The sequence below is a fragment of the Haematobia irritans genome, chromosome 5 (assembly GCF_050003625.1).
Source record: "Haematobia irritans isolate KBUSLIRL chromosome 5, ASM5000362v1, whole genome shotgun sequence".
NCBI classification, from domain to species: domain Eukaryota; kingdom Metazoa; phylum Arthropoda; class Insecta; order Diptera; family Muscidae; genus Haematobia; species Haematobia irritans.
The window spans coordinates 169775145-169797898 of record NC_134401.1 but is presented as its reverse complement, the minus strand read 5'-3'; the positions used below and the strand labels follow the sequence as shown (position 1 = coordinate 169797898).

Genomic DNA, 22754 nt, shown 5'->3' with positions numbered 1-22754 from the left:
GAATAAGGAATTTAATTGGAATAAGGAAAAAAATTCGATGGCAAAAGACGTATCGGTTGATCAGTTATTAGCAATTAAAAATTTGGCGTTTTGCGAATTCGTCAACCAGAACAGGGAGGATAGTAAATCGTTGTGGTATGAGGTCTAAACTTTGACCTCCAAGAAAATGTTCTAGCCCAAAATATTAATAATAAATCCCAGCTTCCATTTCTCTTTTCGGAAACGAAATTTTATACAAACAATGTTTTCTTTTGGTGTTAACATTGTTTCTTTCAAATCAAACACACTTTGTTGAGGAAAAGCATAGCAATGGGTAAAATAAATATTTACATACATTTGAGACAACTTTAACCAGAAAAGAAAAACTTACTTGGTCTAAAGTTTCATTTTGGGGCAAGGAATGGTTTTGTATGTGTGTATATGTGCTGGGTCTATGTAGCCCTGGCTATCCGTCCGTTTGTCTGCCCATTTATTTATTCTTCGCAAGATTCAAATCTTAACAAGTAAGGAAAGTCTAAAGTCGGGCTGGGCCGACTATATTATACCCTGCACCACTTCGTAGATCTAAATTTTCGATACCATATCACATCCGTCAAATGTGTTGGGGGCTATATATAAAAGTTTGTTCCAAATACATACATTTAAATATCACTCGATCTGGACAGAATTTGATAGACTTCTACAAAATCTATAGACTCAAAATTTAAGTCGGCTAATGCACTAGAGTGGAACACAATGGTAGTAAAAAACAAGTAAGTAAAGTTTAAAGTCGGACGGGGCCGACTATATTATACCCTTCACCATTATGAATAACAAAATTTGTGTTACCATATCTGATTTATATCTGAAAAGATTTGGAGACCATTTTTTGTACTTCTACAAAATCGCTAGAATTAAAAATACCCTGGGATGAAACACAATGTTAGTAAAAAAAAAAAATATGGGGAATATAAAGCTAGAGAAATTTTGATGCAATTGTACAAAATAGCATTTATGATTTGTCGGGCGATACATATGTATTCGAGATATAGGACAATTTGAGTAATATTTACAATTTTTGCTACTCAGCAGTGTCGATTTTACAAGGATATTGGTTAACTCTCGCCAAGATATGTGGTCAATTGTGGGTTGTGATATATTATTTGGGCAATTCGGGCGATATTTCCACAAGTCGGAGGTTTATTGAAAATTCGACCATTCTGTAGAGAGTTTGGCATTACAGTGTGTAGGAGATGACTACGATATGGGGAAATCATCACAGAATTTTGTGTAAAATGTGGGTATTTTGGTCATATTGGATCAAGATGACACACTTAAATAGCATATTAAATGTATTCTATGTGGAAACTATCGAATCAATTGGAGGAAGGTTAAAGTGGCAGCCCGATTAAATTTCAGGCTCACTTAGACTATTCAGTCCATTGTGATAAATGGAGATGGGTGAATGGGAGAATAATTTTGGCCTCCGTGGTCATATGGGTGTAAATCGGCCGAATGATATATATGGGAGTTATTCAACCAAAATTAGCAAGCTTAACGATACTACTCATACGTACTCCTTGTGCAAAATTTGAAGCAAATCATGGCAAACCTCTTGCTTTTGAGGCCATATGAGTCTAAATCGGGCGAATGATATATATGGGAGCTATATCTAAATCTGAACTGATTTTAACCAAATTTAGCACACTGAATTATACTCTTAAACGTACTCCTTGTGCAAAATTTTAAGCAAATCAGGGCAAAACTCTGGCTTTTGAGGCCATATTAGTCGAAATCGGACGAAAGGTATATATGGGAGCTATATCTAAATCTGAACCCATTTCAATCAAATTTAGCACAATTAACAATACTATTAAACGTACTCCTTGTGCAAAAGTTGAAGAAAATCAGGACAAAACTCTGGCTTTTGAGGCCATATAAGGGAAAATCGGACAAAAAATATATATGGGAGCTATATCTAAATATGAACCGATTTCAACGAAATTTGGTACACTTAATGATACTATTAAATGTACTCCTTGTGCAAAATTTGTAGCGAATCAGGGTAAAACTCTGGCTTTTGAGGCCATATAAGTTCAAATCGGACGAAAGATATATATAGGAGCTATATCTAAATCTGAACCGATTTGGCTGATATTTTGCACATCTTACGAAAGCCCCAAAATATTTGGCTGGCCGAAATTTTGAGAAAATGCGTTGATAAATACGTCAATTATGACCAGATCGGTGATAAATATATATGGCAGCTATATCTAAATCTGAACCGATTTTTTCAAAATCAATAGCGATTGTCTTTGAGTCAATGTAAAACTCTGTGCCAAATTTGAGGACGATCGGACTTAAACTGCGAGCTGTACTTTGCACATAAAATTACATATACAGACAGACAGACAGACGGACAGACGGACATCGCTAAATCGACTCAGAATTTAATTCTGAGACTATCGGTATACTAAACGATTGGTCCCAGACTTTTCCTTCCTGGCGTTACATACAAATGCACAAACTTATTATACCCTGTACCACAGTAGTGGTGAAGGGTGTAAATATGTGAAACTTTTAAATTTGAAGCAATTTTAAGGAAACTTCGCGAAAGTTTATTTATGATTTATCGCTCGAGTCATTTTTACAACTTTTCGGCTAAGCAGTGGCGATTTTACAAGGAAAATGTTGGTATTTTGACCATTTTTGTCGAAATCAGAAAAACATATATATGGGAGCTATATCTAAACCTGAACCGATTTCAACCAAATTGGGCACGCACAGCTACAATGCTAATTCTACTCCCTGTGCAAAATTTCAATTCAATCGGAGTAAAAGATTGGCCACTGTAGTCATATGAGTGTAAATCGGGCGAACGATAAATATGGGAGCTATATCTAAATCTGAACCGATTTCAATAAAATTTGGCACACTTGACTATGATACGAATTTTTCTTCTTGTGCAAAATTTTAAGCAAATTTGGGTAAAACTCTGGCTTCTGGGGCCATATAAGTCCATATTGGGCGAAATATATATATATGGGAGCTATATCTAAATCTGAACCGATTTCTTCCAAAATCAATAGGGTTCTATTCTGAGCCAAAACACATACTTTTGCCCAATTTGAAGTCGATTGGACTAAAACTGCGACCTAGGCTTTGAGTACAAAAATGTGTTCACGGACAGACGGATATGGCTATATCGACTCAGGAGCCCACCCTGAGCATTTTTGCCAAAGACACCATGGGACTATCTCGTCTCCTTCTGGGTGTTGCAAACATACGAACTAACTTATAATACCCTGTTCCACAGTGTGGCGCAGGGTATAAAAAGCCGAAATGCTCATTTTTCCAAGTTTTAAAAATTTGTTAATAATGTCTCGACTTTTCGACATTTTTAAAAAGTTTTCGACTTTTTCCACAATTTCGAAAACTTTTCGATTCTGATTACAATCTCTGCTAAGAAGTATAATACAATTCGAAGATTTGTCAAATCTAAATAAATTATGATTTTGCCTTATTTCCATGACAACTTGTTATATTCGATAGTACATAAAAGTCGTTTTCGCCAAAGGACAATGGACGCCAGATATTTTTTAAGATACTTCTATTACGAAAAACCCATCGTCTAAGATTTATATGTAATTGCCATACATATATGTATGGGAAAATATCGAAATTTGCGAATATATCAATAATACCTCGATTGGATAAAGGGTTTTACATAATACTGCAGAAATGTGCAGAAACCCACCCACCAACATATTAGGGTATCATACAGTGGACTTTGCCGCCATACTTTTGGTTTTAGGTTCTTGCAAATACACACAAAAAAAATTTTTCTGATTCAATCACGAAATTAATTGATCCAATTAATTTTTTAATTGAAATGTCTTCAATCACGAAAATGATAGTATCAATCACAGTTTTAATTGGGCATAGAAAAAATTCTTGATTAAAAAATTAATTGATTTTTTAGCAAATTTCAATTAATTTTTTAATTGATTCAATCAAAAATTTAATTGATGTTGATTGCAAAACTCAATTAATTTATTTTAAAAAAGGTAACTATTTTTAATTACTTTCTGAATTGGCTTAGAGTTTTTATTTGGATTAACAAATGATTGTTTGAAATACATTTTTAATTAAAAAAAAAATCAGCACTTTTTTAACTGAGTTAGTCTTCCGAATTTGATTAAAAAGTTAATTTTATCAATTAATTTTTTAATTAAAATTTTTAAAATTTTCAATCATTGACTTAATTAACTTAATGTTTCTATCATGATTAAAAAGTTAATTGTATCAATTAATTTATTAATTAAAAAAAATTTCAACTTCAATTAACTTTTTAATTGGAAATATTTTGGTGATATTTTTTTCTGTGTACTTGGTTTTATTCAACACCAAAAAGTCTTTCAATCCCAAACTTCATGATTTGAAAATTTCTTTGCGGTATATAATTTTGGAAAATTTTGTACATTTTTTAATACCAAAATTAACAAGCTCCTAACGAAGAGACCTTAGCCACACTAAGGCAAGTAAGGAGCTGGTTTCTTTTTATTCAAAGGAAATGTTTGTCCGTTTTGATTCCAAATATTATTGTCCATTTTTAGTTTTTGAAACATTTCTTTCATAGAAAACTTCTTTCTTGACTTTCTCAAGTGAACCAAACATTTGTAAAAAAAAAACAAAATTACTCGGAAATATGTCTGACCAAACTCCAAAAAAAAAACACAAACTTGATATCAAGTTTTGAAACGAACAAAAGTAAACTTCTCTCATTTCCAAGGATATGGATGCATTTGATTGACATGTTTTTAAACAAAAAATATTAAACTAAAATCCCTATAAATGCAAATACTTTTATGTTCCAAGAGTGCAGAATCCCAATAACAGTAAGACCATGGCTATACTATCCCACACACACACACACACAATCTACACATGACACACCATCTACGGATCCTTGCTAATCCTTAATGCCAAGTAAAGGATTTGAATTGATTTTTTTACAACTTAAAGCCCAAAAACCCATATAAGCCATACCAAGGACCACAGTTACTGTAAAAATGCGTTTATGTGCCTCTAGCTTTTGCTGTGTGTGTGTGGCAAAGAGCATTTGCAACAGGTTTATGGCCTCCTATCCTCTTTTGTGGGATTTAAGTATTTGTCACAAAATTTAATTTAGTCTTTGATAAAAATAATCCTCAAGCTTAGAGTTGAGATTTAAGTCGCCAGTATCAATGGGGGGCGGGGGTTTCTTTCGACATGTGCTCTTGGCCGCGATGGTTTGTTGTTTGGTTGGATGGATTTGCGATGACACTTTTAAAATGACGGGGTTTTTAATGGAAAGAAGGTTGGTGACATTGTGGCATTAAAGTTAAATCCATGCCTATATAGCTATATACATAGGAGAGAAATGGGTGCTTTAACTCCAAGATGGGTAAATTTGTTGAATGCGAATAATTTATGAAGCTATAAATTTATGAGAAATATTGAGGATTTGTTAAAATGTAGCAAAAAATGATGACACCATAAAATAATTTTTACAAAAGGGTCATTTACCTTTCAATTCATTCATTAAAAAATCACATTAAGATAAAAATTCACGACAAGAGGATAAAAGTGTGCTGGCCAGATTTTCTGTAAGTAATTACCGATGTCTGTGTTGGGCAGTATCAATATCATAATAAGACAGTGGCTTGGAGCCACTTTACTGGCAAATTACCCACTTTTTTACACATTCAAAATTTTCTTCAACTAATTGCTTTCATTAAAATTTTTAATTTTTGTGACACTTTTTATGATGTTTCGCCGATTAAACAAATATTTTTTTTTAATTTTTCTTAATTTTTCTATAGAAATAAAATTTTGACAAAATTTTCTATCGAAATAAAATTTTGACAAAATTTTCTATAGGAATAAAATAATTACAAAATTTTCTATAGAAATAAAATTTTGACAAAATTTTCTATAGAAATAAAATTTTGACAAAATTTTCTATAGAAATGAAATTTTGACAAAATTTTCTATAGAAATAAAATTTTCTATAGAAATAAAATTTTGACAAAATTTTCTATAGAAATAAAATTTTGACAAAATTTTCTATAGATATAAAATTTTGACAGAATTTTCTATCGGAATAAAATTTTTACAAAATTTTCTATCGGGATAAAATTTTTACAAAATTTTCTATGGAAATAAAATGTTGACAAAATTTTCTATGGAAATAAAATTTTGACAAAATTTTCTATAGAAATAAAATTTTGACAAAATTTTCTATAGAAATAAAATTTTGACAAAATTTTCCATAGAATTAAAATTTTGACAAAATTTTCTATAGAAATAAAATTTTGACAAAATTTTCTATACAAATAAAATTTTGACAAAATTTTCTATAGAAATAAAATTTTGACAAAATTTTCCATAGAATTAAAATTTTGACAAAATTTTCTATAGAAATAAAATTGTGACAAAATTTTCTATAGAAATAAAATTTTGACAAAATTTTCTATACAAATAAAATTTTGACAAAATTTTCAATAGAACTAAAATTTTGACAAAATTTTCTATAGGAATAAAATAATTACAAAATTTTCTATAGAAATAAAATTTTGACAGAATTTTCTATCGGAATAAAATTTTGACAAAATTTTCTATAGGAATAGAATAATTACATAATTTTCTATAGGAATAAAATTTTGACAAAATTTTCTATAGAAATAAAATTCTGACAAAATTTTCTATAGGAATAGAATAATTACATAATTTTCTATAGGAATAAAATTTTGACAAAATTTTTTAAAAAAATAAAAGTTGACAAAATTTTCTATAGAATTAAAATTTTGACAAATTTTTTATAGAAATAACATTTTGACAAAATTTTCTATAGGAATGAAATAATTACAAACTGTTCTATAGGAATAAAATTTTGACAGAATTTTATATAGGAATAAATAATTACAAAATTTTCTATAGGAATAAAATTTTGACAAAATTTTCTATAGGAATAAAATTTTGACAAAATTTTCTATAGAAATACAATTTTAACAAAATTTTCTATAGAAATAAAAATTTGACAAAAATCAATTGCTTTGAAAATTTTAATTTTCGTGTTATTTCATATATCAATTGTGAGTAAACTCTGCCTTTTTGTAGATGTAATACCGTGCAAGCAAATCATTAAAACATTTAAAATTCGACTCATTTACAATTCATGGGGTAGGTTAGGTTAGGTTAGGCAGCCCGATATTTCAGGCTCACTTAGACTTCAGTCCATTGTGATACCACAGTGGTGAACTTCTCTTATCACTGAGTGCTGCCCGATTCCATGTTAAGCTCAATGACAAGGGACCTCCTTATTTATAGCCGAGTCCGAACGGCATTCCACATTGCAGTGAAACCACTTAGAGAAGCTTTGAAACACTCAGAAATGTCACCAGCATTACTGAGGTGGGATAATCCACCGCTGAAAAACTTTTTTGGTGTTCGGTCGAAGCAGGAATCGAAACCACGACCTTATGTATGCAAGGCGGGCATGCTAACCATTGCACCATGGTGGTAACACGGGTATTTATACACCCAAAAAATATCGCTAATAGAAGGGATCATTCATTCATTCGAAAAAATTTTTCTTCTTCTTGGTAGATTATTTGTGGCACGAGTGGCAACCCTGAGTGGCATCCCTAAAAACATAAAATTGAGGTGTTGTTGTTTTCCATTCTTGGAGACCTATTTAAGTTTTGAGGTTCATTTTCATAGCGCCCTTTTCGAGATTTTATTATTGTTATTCAAGTATCACCAGCGGCAGATTTTTATCAAGCATTTTTTTTAATCGTTTTTTATGTTTTTTTTTTTTTTTGTTAAACCATAGGACTAATTATGGTTCCAATGAACCAATGAGTCGTGCATTGGCTGAATTTAATAATATCTCCAATGAGGATATTGATATATTTGATAAATTTTCTAAATTTGTAAATATACTGGATTTAATATATTTTTAGTTCTAAGTAGTCTGTAAGGAATGTTGTATTTCCATAGACTTAAATAAATAAATAAATAAATTTTCTGCATATATTTTTTCGTCATTTACATTCAAGACAAAATTGATAATACGATTAATGTGCAAAACCTTCTCAAAAGAACTTCCATTGGTGAAAAACGTACCAAACCCAAACCGCATAGATTATACCTTATGGGGTGAAATTCTTAATTCTATTTTCATTGTTTTTTTTTTTACTTTTTTGATATTTGTTCTTCTGATATTTTTTGCGACACCTAAGTAAAACGACGAAGTAGCGTATTTTCCAAAACTTGTCCAAAAGAACTTAGGAAATTGAAAACAATTATAGAGGATTTCAGAATGAGCTTAAAAAGAAACGTTTTTAGGATAACTTCCAATTTTTGTTGCTAGAATTAGATGACAAATTATGGGGTTTTTATTTTTAAACAAATATCATAAAATTCAAGACATTGTAAATATATCGTTTTGTTGGAGCCTCATAAAATTGTATCATTATATCAATTTGTAATAATCATAAATTACCGGAAAATTACATATCTCGTATTGGTCATAATGTATGAATGAAGTTGAATCATTAAATTGTATAAAGAGCAATTCACCCTTCCACTAAATTCACTCTTAGATACGAGAATACACCAATTCCCCTAATACACATAGCTCCCACACCCACTCCTCCCAAACACCACCTGTAAAAATTGTAAGCGCGTTCGTAGTTGAAAAGCCCTGAGTGGTAAATTGAATTAATTTAAGTTACAGGGTTATGCAGGATGTGGCCGGCAACAGTGAAGCCATCATATTGGATCGTCTAACACCGAGCACCCAATACTCCATAGTAGTTTCGGCAGTTTGGCTGGGCAAGAAATATCGCAGTCGACAGGTTATATTTAGGACCTTAGGTAAGTAAGAATGTTACTAATTTCCAAAAAAACAAAACTATAATGGTCTGGAACCAAACGAAAAAAAAGAAAACGTGCCATCTAAGACATAACACAAAAAAAGAAAATTAAGACAGTTAATGTTCACCAATGTTATTAATATAATGAATCCTTTGAATAATAAATTTGAACAAAATTGTTGTACACATACGTACACACATACACATAAACACGTGTGTGTGAAGAAGCAATAACCTGCCTCCCTAAAGTAGGAACTCTTACAAAGCCGTGGGAGAGTCAGTAAACAATAGATAGACATATGGATAGATGGCCTAGACTATGTCATAGTTAGTAGGTCTATCTGTTGGATGGATCCTTGTGTCTGTCTGCCAGATGCTCTCTCTCTCCATCTCTTTTTTTCCCCGGTCTTTGATATCCTTTCAACTCCTAATGTTTAACATTTAATACCCAACATATGTTTAGATTTACCACCAAAACCCTATGCTCAGCAAGACAGTGGAGGCGATGGAGGCTCATTAACATTGGCTGGAGGAATTGGTTCCTCTATGGGTAGCAGTAGCAGCAGTGGTCGTGGTGTAAATAGCGGCAATGGAAGTGGAGCATTTAATGAAGATGGTGTAACCTCCACGGCTACCAATTCTTTGTCCCATGGTACACATAGAGAATTGCCAACGGTATGTATAAAATCAACAACAACAACAAAAACTCGTTTAGAGTTTATTTTCATTTATTTTTACTTTTGTTTTTATGCAATTCCCATACCTATTTCATTAGTGTTAATCAACTACGATGGAAATATAAAGCACAAACGTTTTAGAATTAAAAATTACATACTGAGAAAAATAATACACTGATAGTACACACATTTTGGTGATATAAATAGGGTGCCACGAAAAAAGTCCCCAAAATCGAAAATGGACTCAGTGGCGGTGTGAAAATGAACCCCAAAACCCAACTGAAACAGGGCCACAAATGTGGGTTCATGCGTCATAATGCATATAAGGCCCATAAAAATGAGTCCCAACAAAATTTAACTTATCTATGAAAATCAACCACAAAATAAAATTAGCTGTTTTGATTTAAAAGGCCATGTGAAATATACCCTAACTGCTGGAAAAACTATGAAGTTAAAAAAAAACTCTGGGTGCTAATCTCTTGTGAATGGCGCTAGACCAATTTGGACTGAAACCGAGCCACAAATGTGGGGCGACTCTTCATAATGAATATAAGCCCATTTACATGGGACTTATATTCATTATGAAGCATCGCCCCAACATAATGTAACTTAAGCATGAAAACCGACCCCAAAATACAATTAGCTGTTTAAAAGACCCTGTGTAAATAAACCCTAACTGATGGAAAATATGAAGTTTGAAACACAAATATACTGAGTATTCATCTTTTATAAACCGCGCTAGTCCAATTTGGATTCTTTCCGTAGGAGAAAGTCTTAAACCTGGTGCGATGCAATGCTGTTCAGAACTTATAAGTCTGTATATTTATCTTCATTGTCCAATCCCAGAATGCGAAAATAGACCCCACTTGAAAACGAAGCACAATCCCGAAAAGAAAATTGGGTTTATTTTCATATGAAATATTGGGGTTTATTTTCAAAATGCAAACGGGCCCCAAAAATAAAATGAAGTTCACCCACAAAAAAATTATAAAAAATTTGGTATTTCTGCTTCCCATATACTATTTTGGGGTCCTACTTCATTTAGGTTTTGAAGCTAATTTTCATGGAGCCCACTTGAAAACGAAGCACAATCCCGAAAAGAAAATTGGGGTTTATTTTCATATGAAATATTGGGGTTTATTTTCAAAATGCAAACGGGCCCCAAAAATAAAATGAAGTTCATCCATAAAAAATATAAAAATTTGGTTTTTCTGCTTCCCATGTAATATTTTGGGGTCCTACTCCATTTACATTTTGGGGCTAATTTTCATGGGGCCCATATTCCTAGCGCTAGAAAAATTTCAAAAATTGGGGACTTCATTATGAAATTATTCTTTCATTATTATTATTTCACTGCAATAAAAGAAATCCTCAGATACACATAATTTTTTTCTGATTCAATCACGAAATTAATTGATCCAAGTAATTTTTAATTGAAATATCTTCAATCACGAAAGTGATACAATCAATCACAGTTATAATTGGACATTAAAAATTACTTGAATAAAAACTTAATTGATTTCATTAGCAAATGTCAATTAACTTTTTAATTGATTCAACAAAAAATTTAATTGATTTTGTTGCAAAACTCAATTAATTTTTTCATTAAAAACTGTTTTCAACTACTTTCTTAAATGAAAATGGGGGTACCATTTTCATAAAGCTCCGTTAGTGTTCCGTTAACTATCCAACTTTTAAACCGTATTATGGAAGAAGCTATCATCTTGCATATATTTTTCATATGTCAGTTAACTTTAACTGACGCAAATTTTTCAGTTAAAGTTAACTGGAGAGAAGATATTTGCAATTTATTTTCTGTTAACTGGCAGTTAAAGCCTAACGGAGCTACATGAAAATGGCCGCTAATGTTTTTAGTTTGATTAAAAAATTTTTGTTTGAAATTATTTTTTAGATAAAAATTTAAAAAGTTTTCTATCATTTTTTAATTGAATTAGTCTTCCGAGTTTGATTAAAAAGTAAATTGTATAAATTAATTTTTTGATTAAAAATTTTTAAATTTTCTATTATTGACTTCATTCTTATTGTTTCTATCTCGATTAAATGTTTCCATTTCGATTAAAACTTAATTGTATCAATTACTTTATTAAATTATTAAAAAACTTATTTATTTTCAACTTCAATCAACTTTTTATTTGGAAATATTTTGGTGATATTTTTTTCTGTGTATGAAAAGGACGATATAAGATTTTTTTATTAAAAGCAGGAGTGGTGCTGGTATTTTGGAACATAGAAATAATTCCACGAAAATTCAATTAAAGACTTAATTGAGTTTTAAAAAATATTAAATTAAAAATTTAATTAATTCAACATTTTTTTCAATTGAAACAAAAATCAATCACAAAAATTAATAGTATCAATTATTTTTTTAATTAGATCAATTATTTTTTTAATTGACTTTTGTGATTGATACTATCATTTCTATGATTGCAGAAAATTCATTTAAAAACAAGTAAGTAAAGTCTAAAGTCGGGCGGGGCCGTCTATATTATACCCTTCACCCCTATGTACGCCAAAATTTGTGTTACCATCTCAACTACTTCACATTTGCTGAAAGCTATATAAAGGAGACACATTTTTTACTTCTACAAAATCTCTAGAATTAAAATTTAAATCGGCTAACGCTATCCAGTTAATTGGAGGAAGCTTCCATTGAAAATGGGTCTAAAATATGTAACAGCCTACCATATTTCCCCAACTCTGGTGTACGTATATATGGGAGCTATATATAATCTGAACCTATTTTGACTAAATTTGACATATATAGATAGAATAATAATTCTGCTATCTATGCGAAATTTCACGTAAATGGGAGTATAACTTTGGCCTGGTCATATGAGTGCAAATCGGACGGAAGATATACGGGAGCTATATCTAAATCTGAACCGATATCAACCAAATTTGGCTGGTGGATTATCCCACCTCAGTAATGCTGGTGACATTTCTGAGGGTTTCAAAACTTCTCTAAGTGGTTTCACTGCAAGGTGGAACGCCGTTCGGACTCGGCTATAAAAAGGAGGCCCCTTGTCATTGAGCTTAACATGGAATCGGGCAGCACTCAGTGATATGAGAGAAGTTCACCACTGTGGTATCACAATGGACTGAATAGTCTAAGTGAGCCTGATACATCGGGCTGCCACATAACCTAACCTAACCTAACCTAACCAAATTTGGCACAATTACCGATACTACTAAACGTACTCCTTGTGCGAAATTTGAAGCAAATCACGGCAAACCCCTGGATTTTGAGGAATTATAAGTTCAAATCGGACGAAAGATATATATGGGAGCTATATCTAAATCTGAATCGATTTTGACCATATTTGGCACATACAATAGTATCGTTAAAAGTACCGCTTGTGCAAAATTTGAAGTAAGTCAGTGCAAAACTCTGGCTTTTGAGACCATATAAGTCCAAATCGGGCGAATTATATATATATATATATATATGTAAGCTATATCTAAATCTGAACCTATTTTAAAAAAATTTGACACACTTAACGATACTATTAAACGTACCCCTTGTGCAAAATTTGAAGCAAATCACGGCAAAACTCTGGCTTTTGTGGCCATATAAGTTCAAACCGGACGAAAGATATATATGGGAGCTATATCTAAATTTGAACCGATTTCAATCAAATTTAACAAGCATTGGTAGAAGGTCAATTCTACCCTCTGTGCAAAATTTCACGAAGATCGGTAGTAAACTTTGACCTCTGTGGTCATATGAGTCTAAATCGGACGGGAGCTATATCTAAATCTGAACCGATTTGGCTGATATTTTGCAAGATTTTCGAGATTCATAAAATATTTGGATGTGCGGTATTTCAAGAAAATCGGTTGATAAATACGCTAACTATGACCAAATCGGGGATAAATATATATGGCAGCTATATCTAAATCTGAACCGATTTTTTCCAAAACCAATAGCGATTGTCTCTGTCCCAAGGAACGGCCCTATGCCAAATTTGAGGACGATCGGACTTAAATTGCGACCTGTACTTTGTGCACAAAATTACATATACAGACAGACGGACAGACGGACATCGCTAAATCGACTCAGAATTTAATTCTAAGCCGATCGGTATACTAAAAGATGGCTCTATGACCACTATTTCTTGGCGTTACATACAAATGCACAAACTTATTATACCCTGTACCACAGTAGTGGTGAAGGGTATAATTAATTGGATCAATTAATTTCGTGATTGAATCCAAAAATTATTTCTTTGTGTGTATACAGAAAAATATTATCTATAATTTAAAAGTTAATTGAAGTTGCAAACTTTTACAATTAAAAAATTAATTAAGTCATTAAGTCAATTAGGCAAATGAGTGAAAATTTTTAATTACAAATTTAATTGATACGATTGACTTTTATAATCAAACTCGGAGGAATAAATCAGTTAAAAGAACTGTTGATTTTTTGTAATTTTTAATAAAAAAAAAATTAGTTGATACAATCAATTTTTTAATCCAAATAAAAACACAAAATCAATTAAAAAAGTGATTGGAAAAGTTTAGAATTAGTTAACTACAATGAGTAAACAATTTCGGGGTTTTTTATTAAACAATTAATTGTTCCAATTAATGACAGCTATGTCTATAATATGGTTTAAAAGTTCGTTAGTTAACGGAGCTCTAACGGACCTTCATGAAAATGGGGTTTAATTGTAAAATTTAACTTAATAATTAATTTACTCAATTAAAAAACTGAATTTTCCACTCTACATCAATAAAATTTAATTAAATCAATTAATACATTAATTGAAATTTTTAAATTTTTTATGCCCAATTAACACTGTAATTAATACAATAATTTTCGTGATTGCAGACATTTCAATTAAACAATTAATTGGATCAATTAATTTAGTGACAAAGCATCTCTAGATGTTGACATACTGCGTCAGCTAACCGAAATACCGTGTGACACCTCTTGTTAAAATTCCCGTAAATTTTTAAATTACAAAGACGACAATCTCATAGCAATGATGGAAAAATATTAATTTCTATCAATGACGAAAGGGATTGACTTCTTTTTTTAGGATTCTAAGGCTCACAGATGAGATAATCGAATAGCAGGTGGCCATTGTAGTAAGCCTTTGTATATCCTCCTTTATTTTGTAGAATATTCCAATATTACAAAAAATTTGGTTTCTTTGATGGATTATTAATAAAAAAATCTTTTCTTTCTTTTCTTTTGATTTCATTGTTCTCTCGTGTATTTCATTGTCATTACTATGTCCCCCCAAAAATTCGAAAATACGGATAATCTTCTACTTCATCAGATACGAGGTGTCGAAATTGGTATTGTTCTCATTGTCCTGATGGTTTGGGCTGGAGCCATAGCCCTATTTTTCAATCGTTGGGGTAAAATACGAATGCTGTTACCCTATCAACCGGACTACAAACATGAACAGCTGAAGGTACCCGGTACTGGAGTATGCAGTGGAGGAGTATGCAATGGCCAACATTCACATCAGGTATACGAAAAATTAATATACACTCAACTTAACACAAAAATGAATCACTAACACACATAGAAAAATAAAATGAAAGAAATATGCACACACACTCACACACATAAAGATGTGTGTGAGTGTCCATAAATGTAGCCAATACAAAAAATTATGTATGTGCTAGGATATTTTGTCTAGATTTTCTTTTAGCCTAGCCCCAGATGAAGTTGGCCAGCTACCATCACCATCATCATCAACATCACCTGAGGATGGTATTTGGCTGGTGTTTTAATGATGATTTCTAAAATGGAAATTCTAACATCTACCATTGGGATATGATTTTACTTCTTGACTCTCATTGGGGGGGTTTCCGGAAGAAACCACATTTAAACATACTCTCGTATCTCATGTATCCTTTGAAAACCTACACCTACACACTCATATACACTTCTTCTCATATTTATCCAGGTATATACATAAAACAGGGATGTGTACCAGCATAACTTCTCATTTTTTTATCTTTTGCTCTTCAATGATTTCATCGCTTGGAAACTTTCAACAATAAGCTAAAATAATTGAAATTCCTGAAGTGGGATCCTTGAGACAGGAATCAAACAAAACATTTCCAAAGAAGAGAACACAGAAGTGAACACTCTCTATCTCAAACAAAAAAAGAAACAAAAGAATCTACGCATTTTAGAAAACTTTCGAGTATAACATGAACGATGGCACAGTGGTTTGAATTGGTTGTTCCAAATTGGTGAAAATAATTCGTGAATGAAATGACATATACGATACGGATTAATAGAGTAATAGGTTTTGTTGCTTTGTTACAATTTTTTTATGAAACATCAAAGCAAGTCATAGATGCAAAAATGATTACTATAAAACTTCTTAAATTATGAATGAAGAATTTATTGCTTCGTGCCCCGTTTCTAGTGTTGTAAATTTTGATTACTTTTGACTACTCGTTACTTTTGAATTGAGTACTCGTTACTACTCGTTACTTTTTTAAAAAAATTAAAAAAGACATTGTGGGCACTTTTTAATAATATCTTCCTCTTTTTTAAATTTAAAAACAGTATAGAAAAGAACATTATCCAGTTTTATTCTAGTGTTATAAAATGTGGTGTTGTAGATATATGGGTCTCGTTAGAAAAAATATTTTCACCAATCATTCAAATTTTTAGAGTCAATTTCGTATTCACTATTTGGTATTTTTTCGTCAGGGTATATCTAAATGGCATTGTGTATTACTGATGCTTTCAATTTGCAAACTTTTTAAATCCACCATTTTCCACCATTGACAGTGGATGCAAATATTTAGCGATCATTTTTATCGTGAGACCCAATGTTGAAATTTTCCAAGGGTTTTTGAATAAGCTTGGGTACCTTCTCTGAAAACAATTGGATTGAACCAGCTGAAGTCAACGACATTATTATTCATACTATTCGCATGAGACGTGATCCATGTAATGCTTTAAATTTTAGCTCCCACCTACACCCAATGCAAATTTTTTCAAATGCAAACGTTTTTAAGAAATCAGATAAATTTTTCACTTTGTTCAAAGGTGAAGCCATATATCCTTTTCGTGTTATTTTAACTGATAAAACGATTTTCGAAAACTTCAATTAATATTTTCCAAGAAGTCAAGAATTTTACTTCCAAACCGCCAACTTACTTACCGTCAGAAGAAAAAAACTGGCATTGAAGATATTGAGTACTCTTTTACTAGTAACGAGTACTCAAAAAATTAGTCAGTAACGAGTACTTGTAATCAAATACTCGTGACTTTCCCATCACTACCCGTTTCCCACTTCATACTCTCCTTAAAATAACCGAGAGATCTTTACCAGCCTGCATTAGTCGATATTAGGTTATATACCCATCAGAGTTATCGTTGAAATAATTGCAAAAAAAGTGTCACTTGCAATAATTGGTGGCACACTAATAATACGAATTAAATAAATATTGTAAGTCTTTTTCTATTATTAAGACGAGTTTTTTTATTTATATCTAAATAAACACAACAAACATTTTATCTCAATTTCACCGATAAACAATTCTTGAACTTAACAGTTCATGGAAGAATCTGGAAGCCTATATTTAGGCGTCAAAATTGGCTCAAATTATAGTACTGGACGATCACATCCAGGATCAAAATTTACCAAAACTATTGCACTAAAAAAGGAATTAATTAAAAAGAGGTACAACATGGCAAAAAAAAGGTGGCACAAAAATGTAAAAAAATATTGCATTTAATGGCACAAAAGGATCAAATTTTACCAAAACTATTGTACAAAAAAAGGAATTAATTAAAAAGAGGTGCAACATGGCAAAAAAGGTGGCACAAAAATGTACAAAATATTGCATTTAATGGCACAAAAGTGCCAGGATCCAGATCAAGGATCAAAATTTACCAAAACTATTGGACTAAAAAAGGAATTAATTTAGAAGTGGTACAACATGGCAAAGAGGTGGCACAAAAGTTTAAAAAAAGTTTAGTGGCACAAAAGCGCCAGGATCCAAATCCTAGACCATCATTTACCAAAATATTGGGAAAATATTGCGTTTAGTGACACAAAAGTCCAGGATTCAGATCAAGGATCAATAGTTTTGGTAAATTTTGATCCTTGATCTGGATCCTGGCACTTTTGTGTCACTAAACGAATTTAAAAAAAGTGGTAAACATGGCAAAAAAAGGTGGCACAAAAATGTAAAAAAAATATTGAATTTAGTAGTCCAAAAAATACCCTTTAATTTTTTAGTATATATGAAGGGCAAACGGATGTATATTCACATGACTCGAACGGGTCAGGCTGAGAGCTTTAAAATTTCTTTTTTTTTTTCTAAATGTCCACAATTGTGTGAGGCGGCTTCACGTTTGACATTAGGCCGATCTAACTCGACAAATACAAGGTAATTCCTTATCAATGAACTAAAAATAGAATCGTTCAGCTATATTTGCATCAGACTTAGAGAATTGGTTCGGTAAAATTTAGTTTAAACACGATTTCGTTTCGGCGAACAAAGGTAACTAATTCATAATATTCGAATTCGAAATCCAAAAGCTACAACACAGTCGCTTATATTTTGCAAAAAAATCGCTAATGATGAATTTTTTATTACAATCGAAATCGCCATATATCAAAAGACGGTCCACGTAATATAGGATGAGTTTAAGAACATGAGGTTCGGAATTACAACCACGGTTGCCACAGTTGGTAAAATCTTACCAAAAATGGTAGATTTTTTACTGCTTGGTAGATTGGTAGAATTCTTCATGTTTTGGTAGACGAACAAAATATTCCTCTCCAACTAAGACGAACAAATTTTTCCATAGAAATAAAATTTTGACAAAATTTTCTATAGAAATAAAATTTTGACAAAATTTTCTATAGAAATAAAATTTTGACAAAATGTTCTATAGAAATAAAGATTTGACAAAATTTTCTATAGAAATAAGATTTTGACAAAATTTTCTACAGAAATAAAATTTTGACAAAATTTTCTACAGAAATAAAATTTTGACAAAATTTTCTATAGAAATAAAATTTTGACAAAATTTTCTATAGAAATAAAGATTTGACAAAAATTTTTATAGAAATAAAATTTTGACAAAATTTTCTGTAGAAATAAAGATTTGACAAAAATTTTTATAGAAATAAAGATTTGAAGAATTTTATATAAAAATAAAATTTTTACAAAATTTTCAATAATAAAAAATTGAAAAAATTTTCCATAAAAATAAAATTTAGAAAAATTTTCTTATAAAAATAAAGATTTGACAAAATTTTATATAACAATAAAATTTCGACAAAGTTTTATATAAAAATAAAATTTGGACAAAGTTTTATATAAAAAATAAAATTTTGACAAAATTTGAAACAAATTAAAATTTTCTATAAAAAATACTAATTTTCCATATAAATAAAATTTGTAAAGAATTTTCTATAAAAATAAAATTTTGATAAAATTTTCTATAAAAATAAAATTTTGACAAAATTTTCTATAGAAATAAAATTTTGACAAATAAATTTTTATAGAACTAAATTTTTGACATAGCCAGATGGCTATACGAGCTATAGCATCAAATACGGTTAAATCACGAACCGTTTTGGAATGCAAAAATATAATAAATTCCTACTCCGAGTATGGCTCCATTCGAATCATCTGGGTACCTGCCCACTGTGGGGTGGATAGAAGCAAGCATGCGAATGGCCTAGCGATAAAAGCCAGGGAAGCTGAGGAAGTAAACTTGGATAACCCCAAGCCCTTTGGGGCTACCCGGTCCGAGTTAAAAGTGTGGGCAAAACGAGCACATGTAGAGCTGTGGAACAGTGAAATAGTCGGAAGGACCACGAAGATCATATGGGGAGATCCCGATGAAGATAAAACAATAGAACTACTGAAGGAGAGTATGAGTACGATCAGAAGGGCTATTGGAATCATCACGGGACACTTGGACCTCAGGGCACACTTGCACCGTATAGGTGTAATAAATGATAGTTTATGCAGGACATGTGGAGAGGACGAAAAGACACTTGAACATTATCTGTGTCACTGCATTTACATGATACAGGTCCCAACATTTGGGAGTCGAAAACATTCCAAATTTAAACCGATTGAAGGGAGTAAAATGGAAACAAATTAAGCCGATTTCTGGCTTAGGTGTATGTCATATGACATGAGACGGAGAAATCCGACTTCTCGCTTCAACCTAACCTAAATTTTTGACAAAATACGATTTTTTGTTTGTCAGTTTTTTCGTAAAATTTGCTCCAATTTTTGGTAGATTATTTTTGGCTCGAGTAGCAACCGTGACTACAACATAGCAACAAAAACTATGAAATTAAAATTAATCAATAGTTACAAAAATTTAAATTATTCGAACAAAAACAAAATTCAAAATTATATACAAAAATTAAATTCACATCCTTTAACCGCCCTATGGAAAACATCAAGGCAAGACATATCAAAGATCCTAAAGGAATTGTTTCTAATTGGATTCATGTACAAGTTTCCCTAGTACTGTTTAAAGCATAGAAGGACATAACTATTTGTGATTAATTTGCCTTGGCTCAAATTCAAATTCATCTTCGTGAAAGCTCTTTTCCATTATTTTGCCTGCAATGATGTCATTTTACGTTATCTTGTCTTAGGTTCGTACTATAATTAAAATGTAATTCAAATGTACACTACACTGTTCTAGGAAAATTTATCGATGTGCTTTAAAAGTTGTGTAATTGTTGTCACCTCTAGACGCCACAGGCACTCTTTAATGATATTTGTATTGCACAGCGTTTACCCCTCCACCCAACTTACAAATTCGAGTTCTAAACTCTTTGCTTTGAGAAAAATTATCTATGTAAAAATTATGATACATTTAAAAATTTGACAGGAACCTAGTTCAAATTCTATTACACTAAATAAAAAGATAATCAATTATAAAATTGTCATAGCCGAATTCAATTTCAATTTAAATAAATCATGTAGCCTATTTAGGTTTTCCTGACGTATGCTTACTCCAATCTATCTGGAATACGACTCAATATGGAGCCCTTCTCTTGTAATACTAATCCTCATACTGAAGATCGCCAATGGCTTTTATGGTGGCGTCTAGAGATAGTTACTGCGATACCATTCTGCTCCAGAGAAACCCACTCACAGTTTTGAAGACAGTTATCTGACATAGACATATAAGGTTCTTGTATTCGACGCCTGAAATCTGGGTACTTTGGGCTTAGTAAGGCTGTGTGTAATGGCTACCAGTTGTTACAGAACTGTAAGACTATCTTGTCCATTATTATGACAGATGGTAATCACCTTTGTTAGCACTAGGGCTGTCATTCGGCATTGATTTTTAAAAATCCCAGGATTCGGGATTTCAAAATATTGAATCCCGAGATTTTTTCAGCATGCCGAAAATTCTCGGGATTCTTGAAATATTGTGAGCAATAACAACCTACAGCACTAAAAAAATAATAGTACATTATGCCAATTTGGATTAATTAAATTTTATTAACAAAAAAAAAACACAAAGGAATACATATACAGTATGTCAAGAAAGTGTTTTGACAATAGGATAAAACTTATGTTTTGTTCCAAAATTAAATATTATTTAATTTTAAAAAATATTTTATTATGTATTTTGCAAAGTATACATATTTTATTTTTCTCAAAACGAATTAACAATTCGATTTTTACTTCAATTATTTCTGGAATTTGAAATATTTGGCAATGTCAAAAGACTTTCTTGACATACTGTATGTCAAAACTGGGTTCGAACCCTGGATGTCGATCGTTGAATGTTAATCATTGGATCGTAGTGGTCTTCAATGTATTTTGTTGTGTCTATTGCGATGCCATAACCTCCGATCTTCTGCTGAAATCTACTCTAACATTCTTCAGCTTCCATGTGCCATGTGGTGGAGTGTTAAACAGCTCCCACATATATCCCACCTCAAAATCCATAATAAAATCTCTTCCTACTAGTCAGGTTACTATATGTGGAAAAGAGTATACAGGTTGCCCTGTCTCCTGTCTTGTTGTGCGCTGTAACTTCTTCTTTCCATCGTACCCTTCTTTTAATCCAGGAACTCTGTGTCTCTAACGAATATCCTCAATTTGTTACCAGTTCCTGTTTCCCAGCTGGAACAAGTCCCGAATCACCGATATTGTTAACTCTTTGCCTAATGAAGGCAGGGCAGTGATAAATGTAGAGTTCCAATGCGTCATTATGCTCAAAATACGTCCTACATACACCATCTTATTAGGCATAGAGATGTTCTCAATTCTAGGTGCCCAGTCATTATACCCACGGTTCCCCTGACTGTTGTCTTCCTCTCTTTGAATAGTTATCCTTTCTTTTTCTTATCTGCGTGACTCCATAGTATTTTCGTCGCCCTTCCGGCTGTTGCCTATAAGTTCATATACAAAAGAATGCCACCCTCAAGATCATTTACATGCTAGAAGAATTACAAAATTCTGGAAAAAGAAGTTAGGTATAGGTATAGTGCCAGCCCGATATTTCGGGCCCAATTAGACTAATCAGTCCATTGTGATAAAAAAAGTTAAGATTTCAAATTCGGGAAACAAACAAAATTTCCTTTTCAATCTGGATTTTGTTATAAACTTTAGGAAAAAAAAATAAACCCGATTATGTGACAAGCGATGCAACGATAGTTTCTAGCGCTTCTTGGTTGCTTAAAAAAATAAATGTTATTTCTCAGATAATAAAACTGTTCTTTCAGTGTACATTCTCAAACAACTCTCAAACCACTGTGTTTCCATCTATTGAAATAGGAAGAGTATGTGAATACATTTCGTCGCAGTATTTAAACAAAAGGCATACACACACACACTCAAAAAATTAACATGCTCAAGTGACTCTGGTATACGCATCACTTCCCACCATATAGAAACGTTTTCTGGCTTTCCAATTTGTTTTTTTTTTTCTGTTGGTTTGTTCTTTTGAATTCTTCTTGACATTGTTAGTCTTTTGGTTTTTTACTTTCCATGTGTTTTGTTACTTTATCATCAGACATCAGAGTTACTTTTCGTGGTTTTTTTCTCGTTGATTTCTTTTTGGTTTTATTTAATAAACGTCAATAGCTAAATCAACATAGACGTCAACCAGCCGCAACAACGGCACCTAAGAGAAATAAAAACGACAACAATCAAAGGGTATCACCACAAA

The 22754-nt window shown here is 31.7% G+C and overlaps 1 protein-coding gene across 1 annotated transcript in view; it reads left to right on the top strand.

The window, feature by feature from the left end:
- LOC142239089 (uncharacterized) overlaps positions 1 to 22754 on the top strand; it is a 225080-nt gene that overhangs the window by 167639 nt on the left and 34687 nt on the right. Inside the window, exons 5-7 of the mRNA XM_075310851.1 lie at positions 8762 to 8901; positions 9364 to 9575; positions 14884 to 15078. Of these exons, the coding sequence (XP_075166966.1) occupies positions 8762 to 8901; positions 9364 to 9575; positions 14884 to 15078 (547 nt within the window). The remainder of the gene's footprint in view (positions 1 to 8761; positions 8902 to 9363; positions 9576 to 14883; positions 15079 to 22754) is intronic.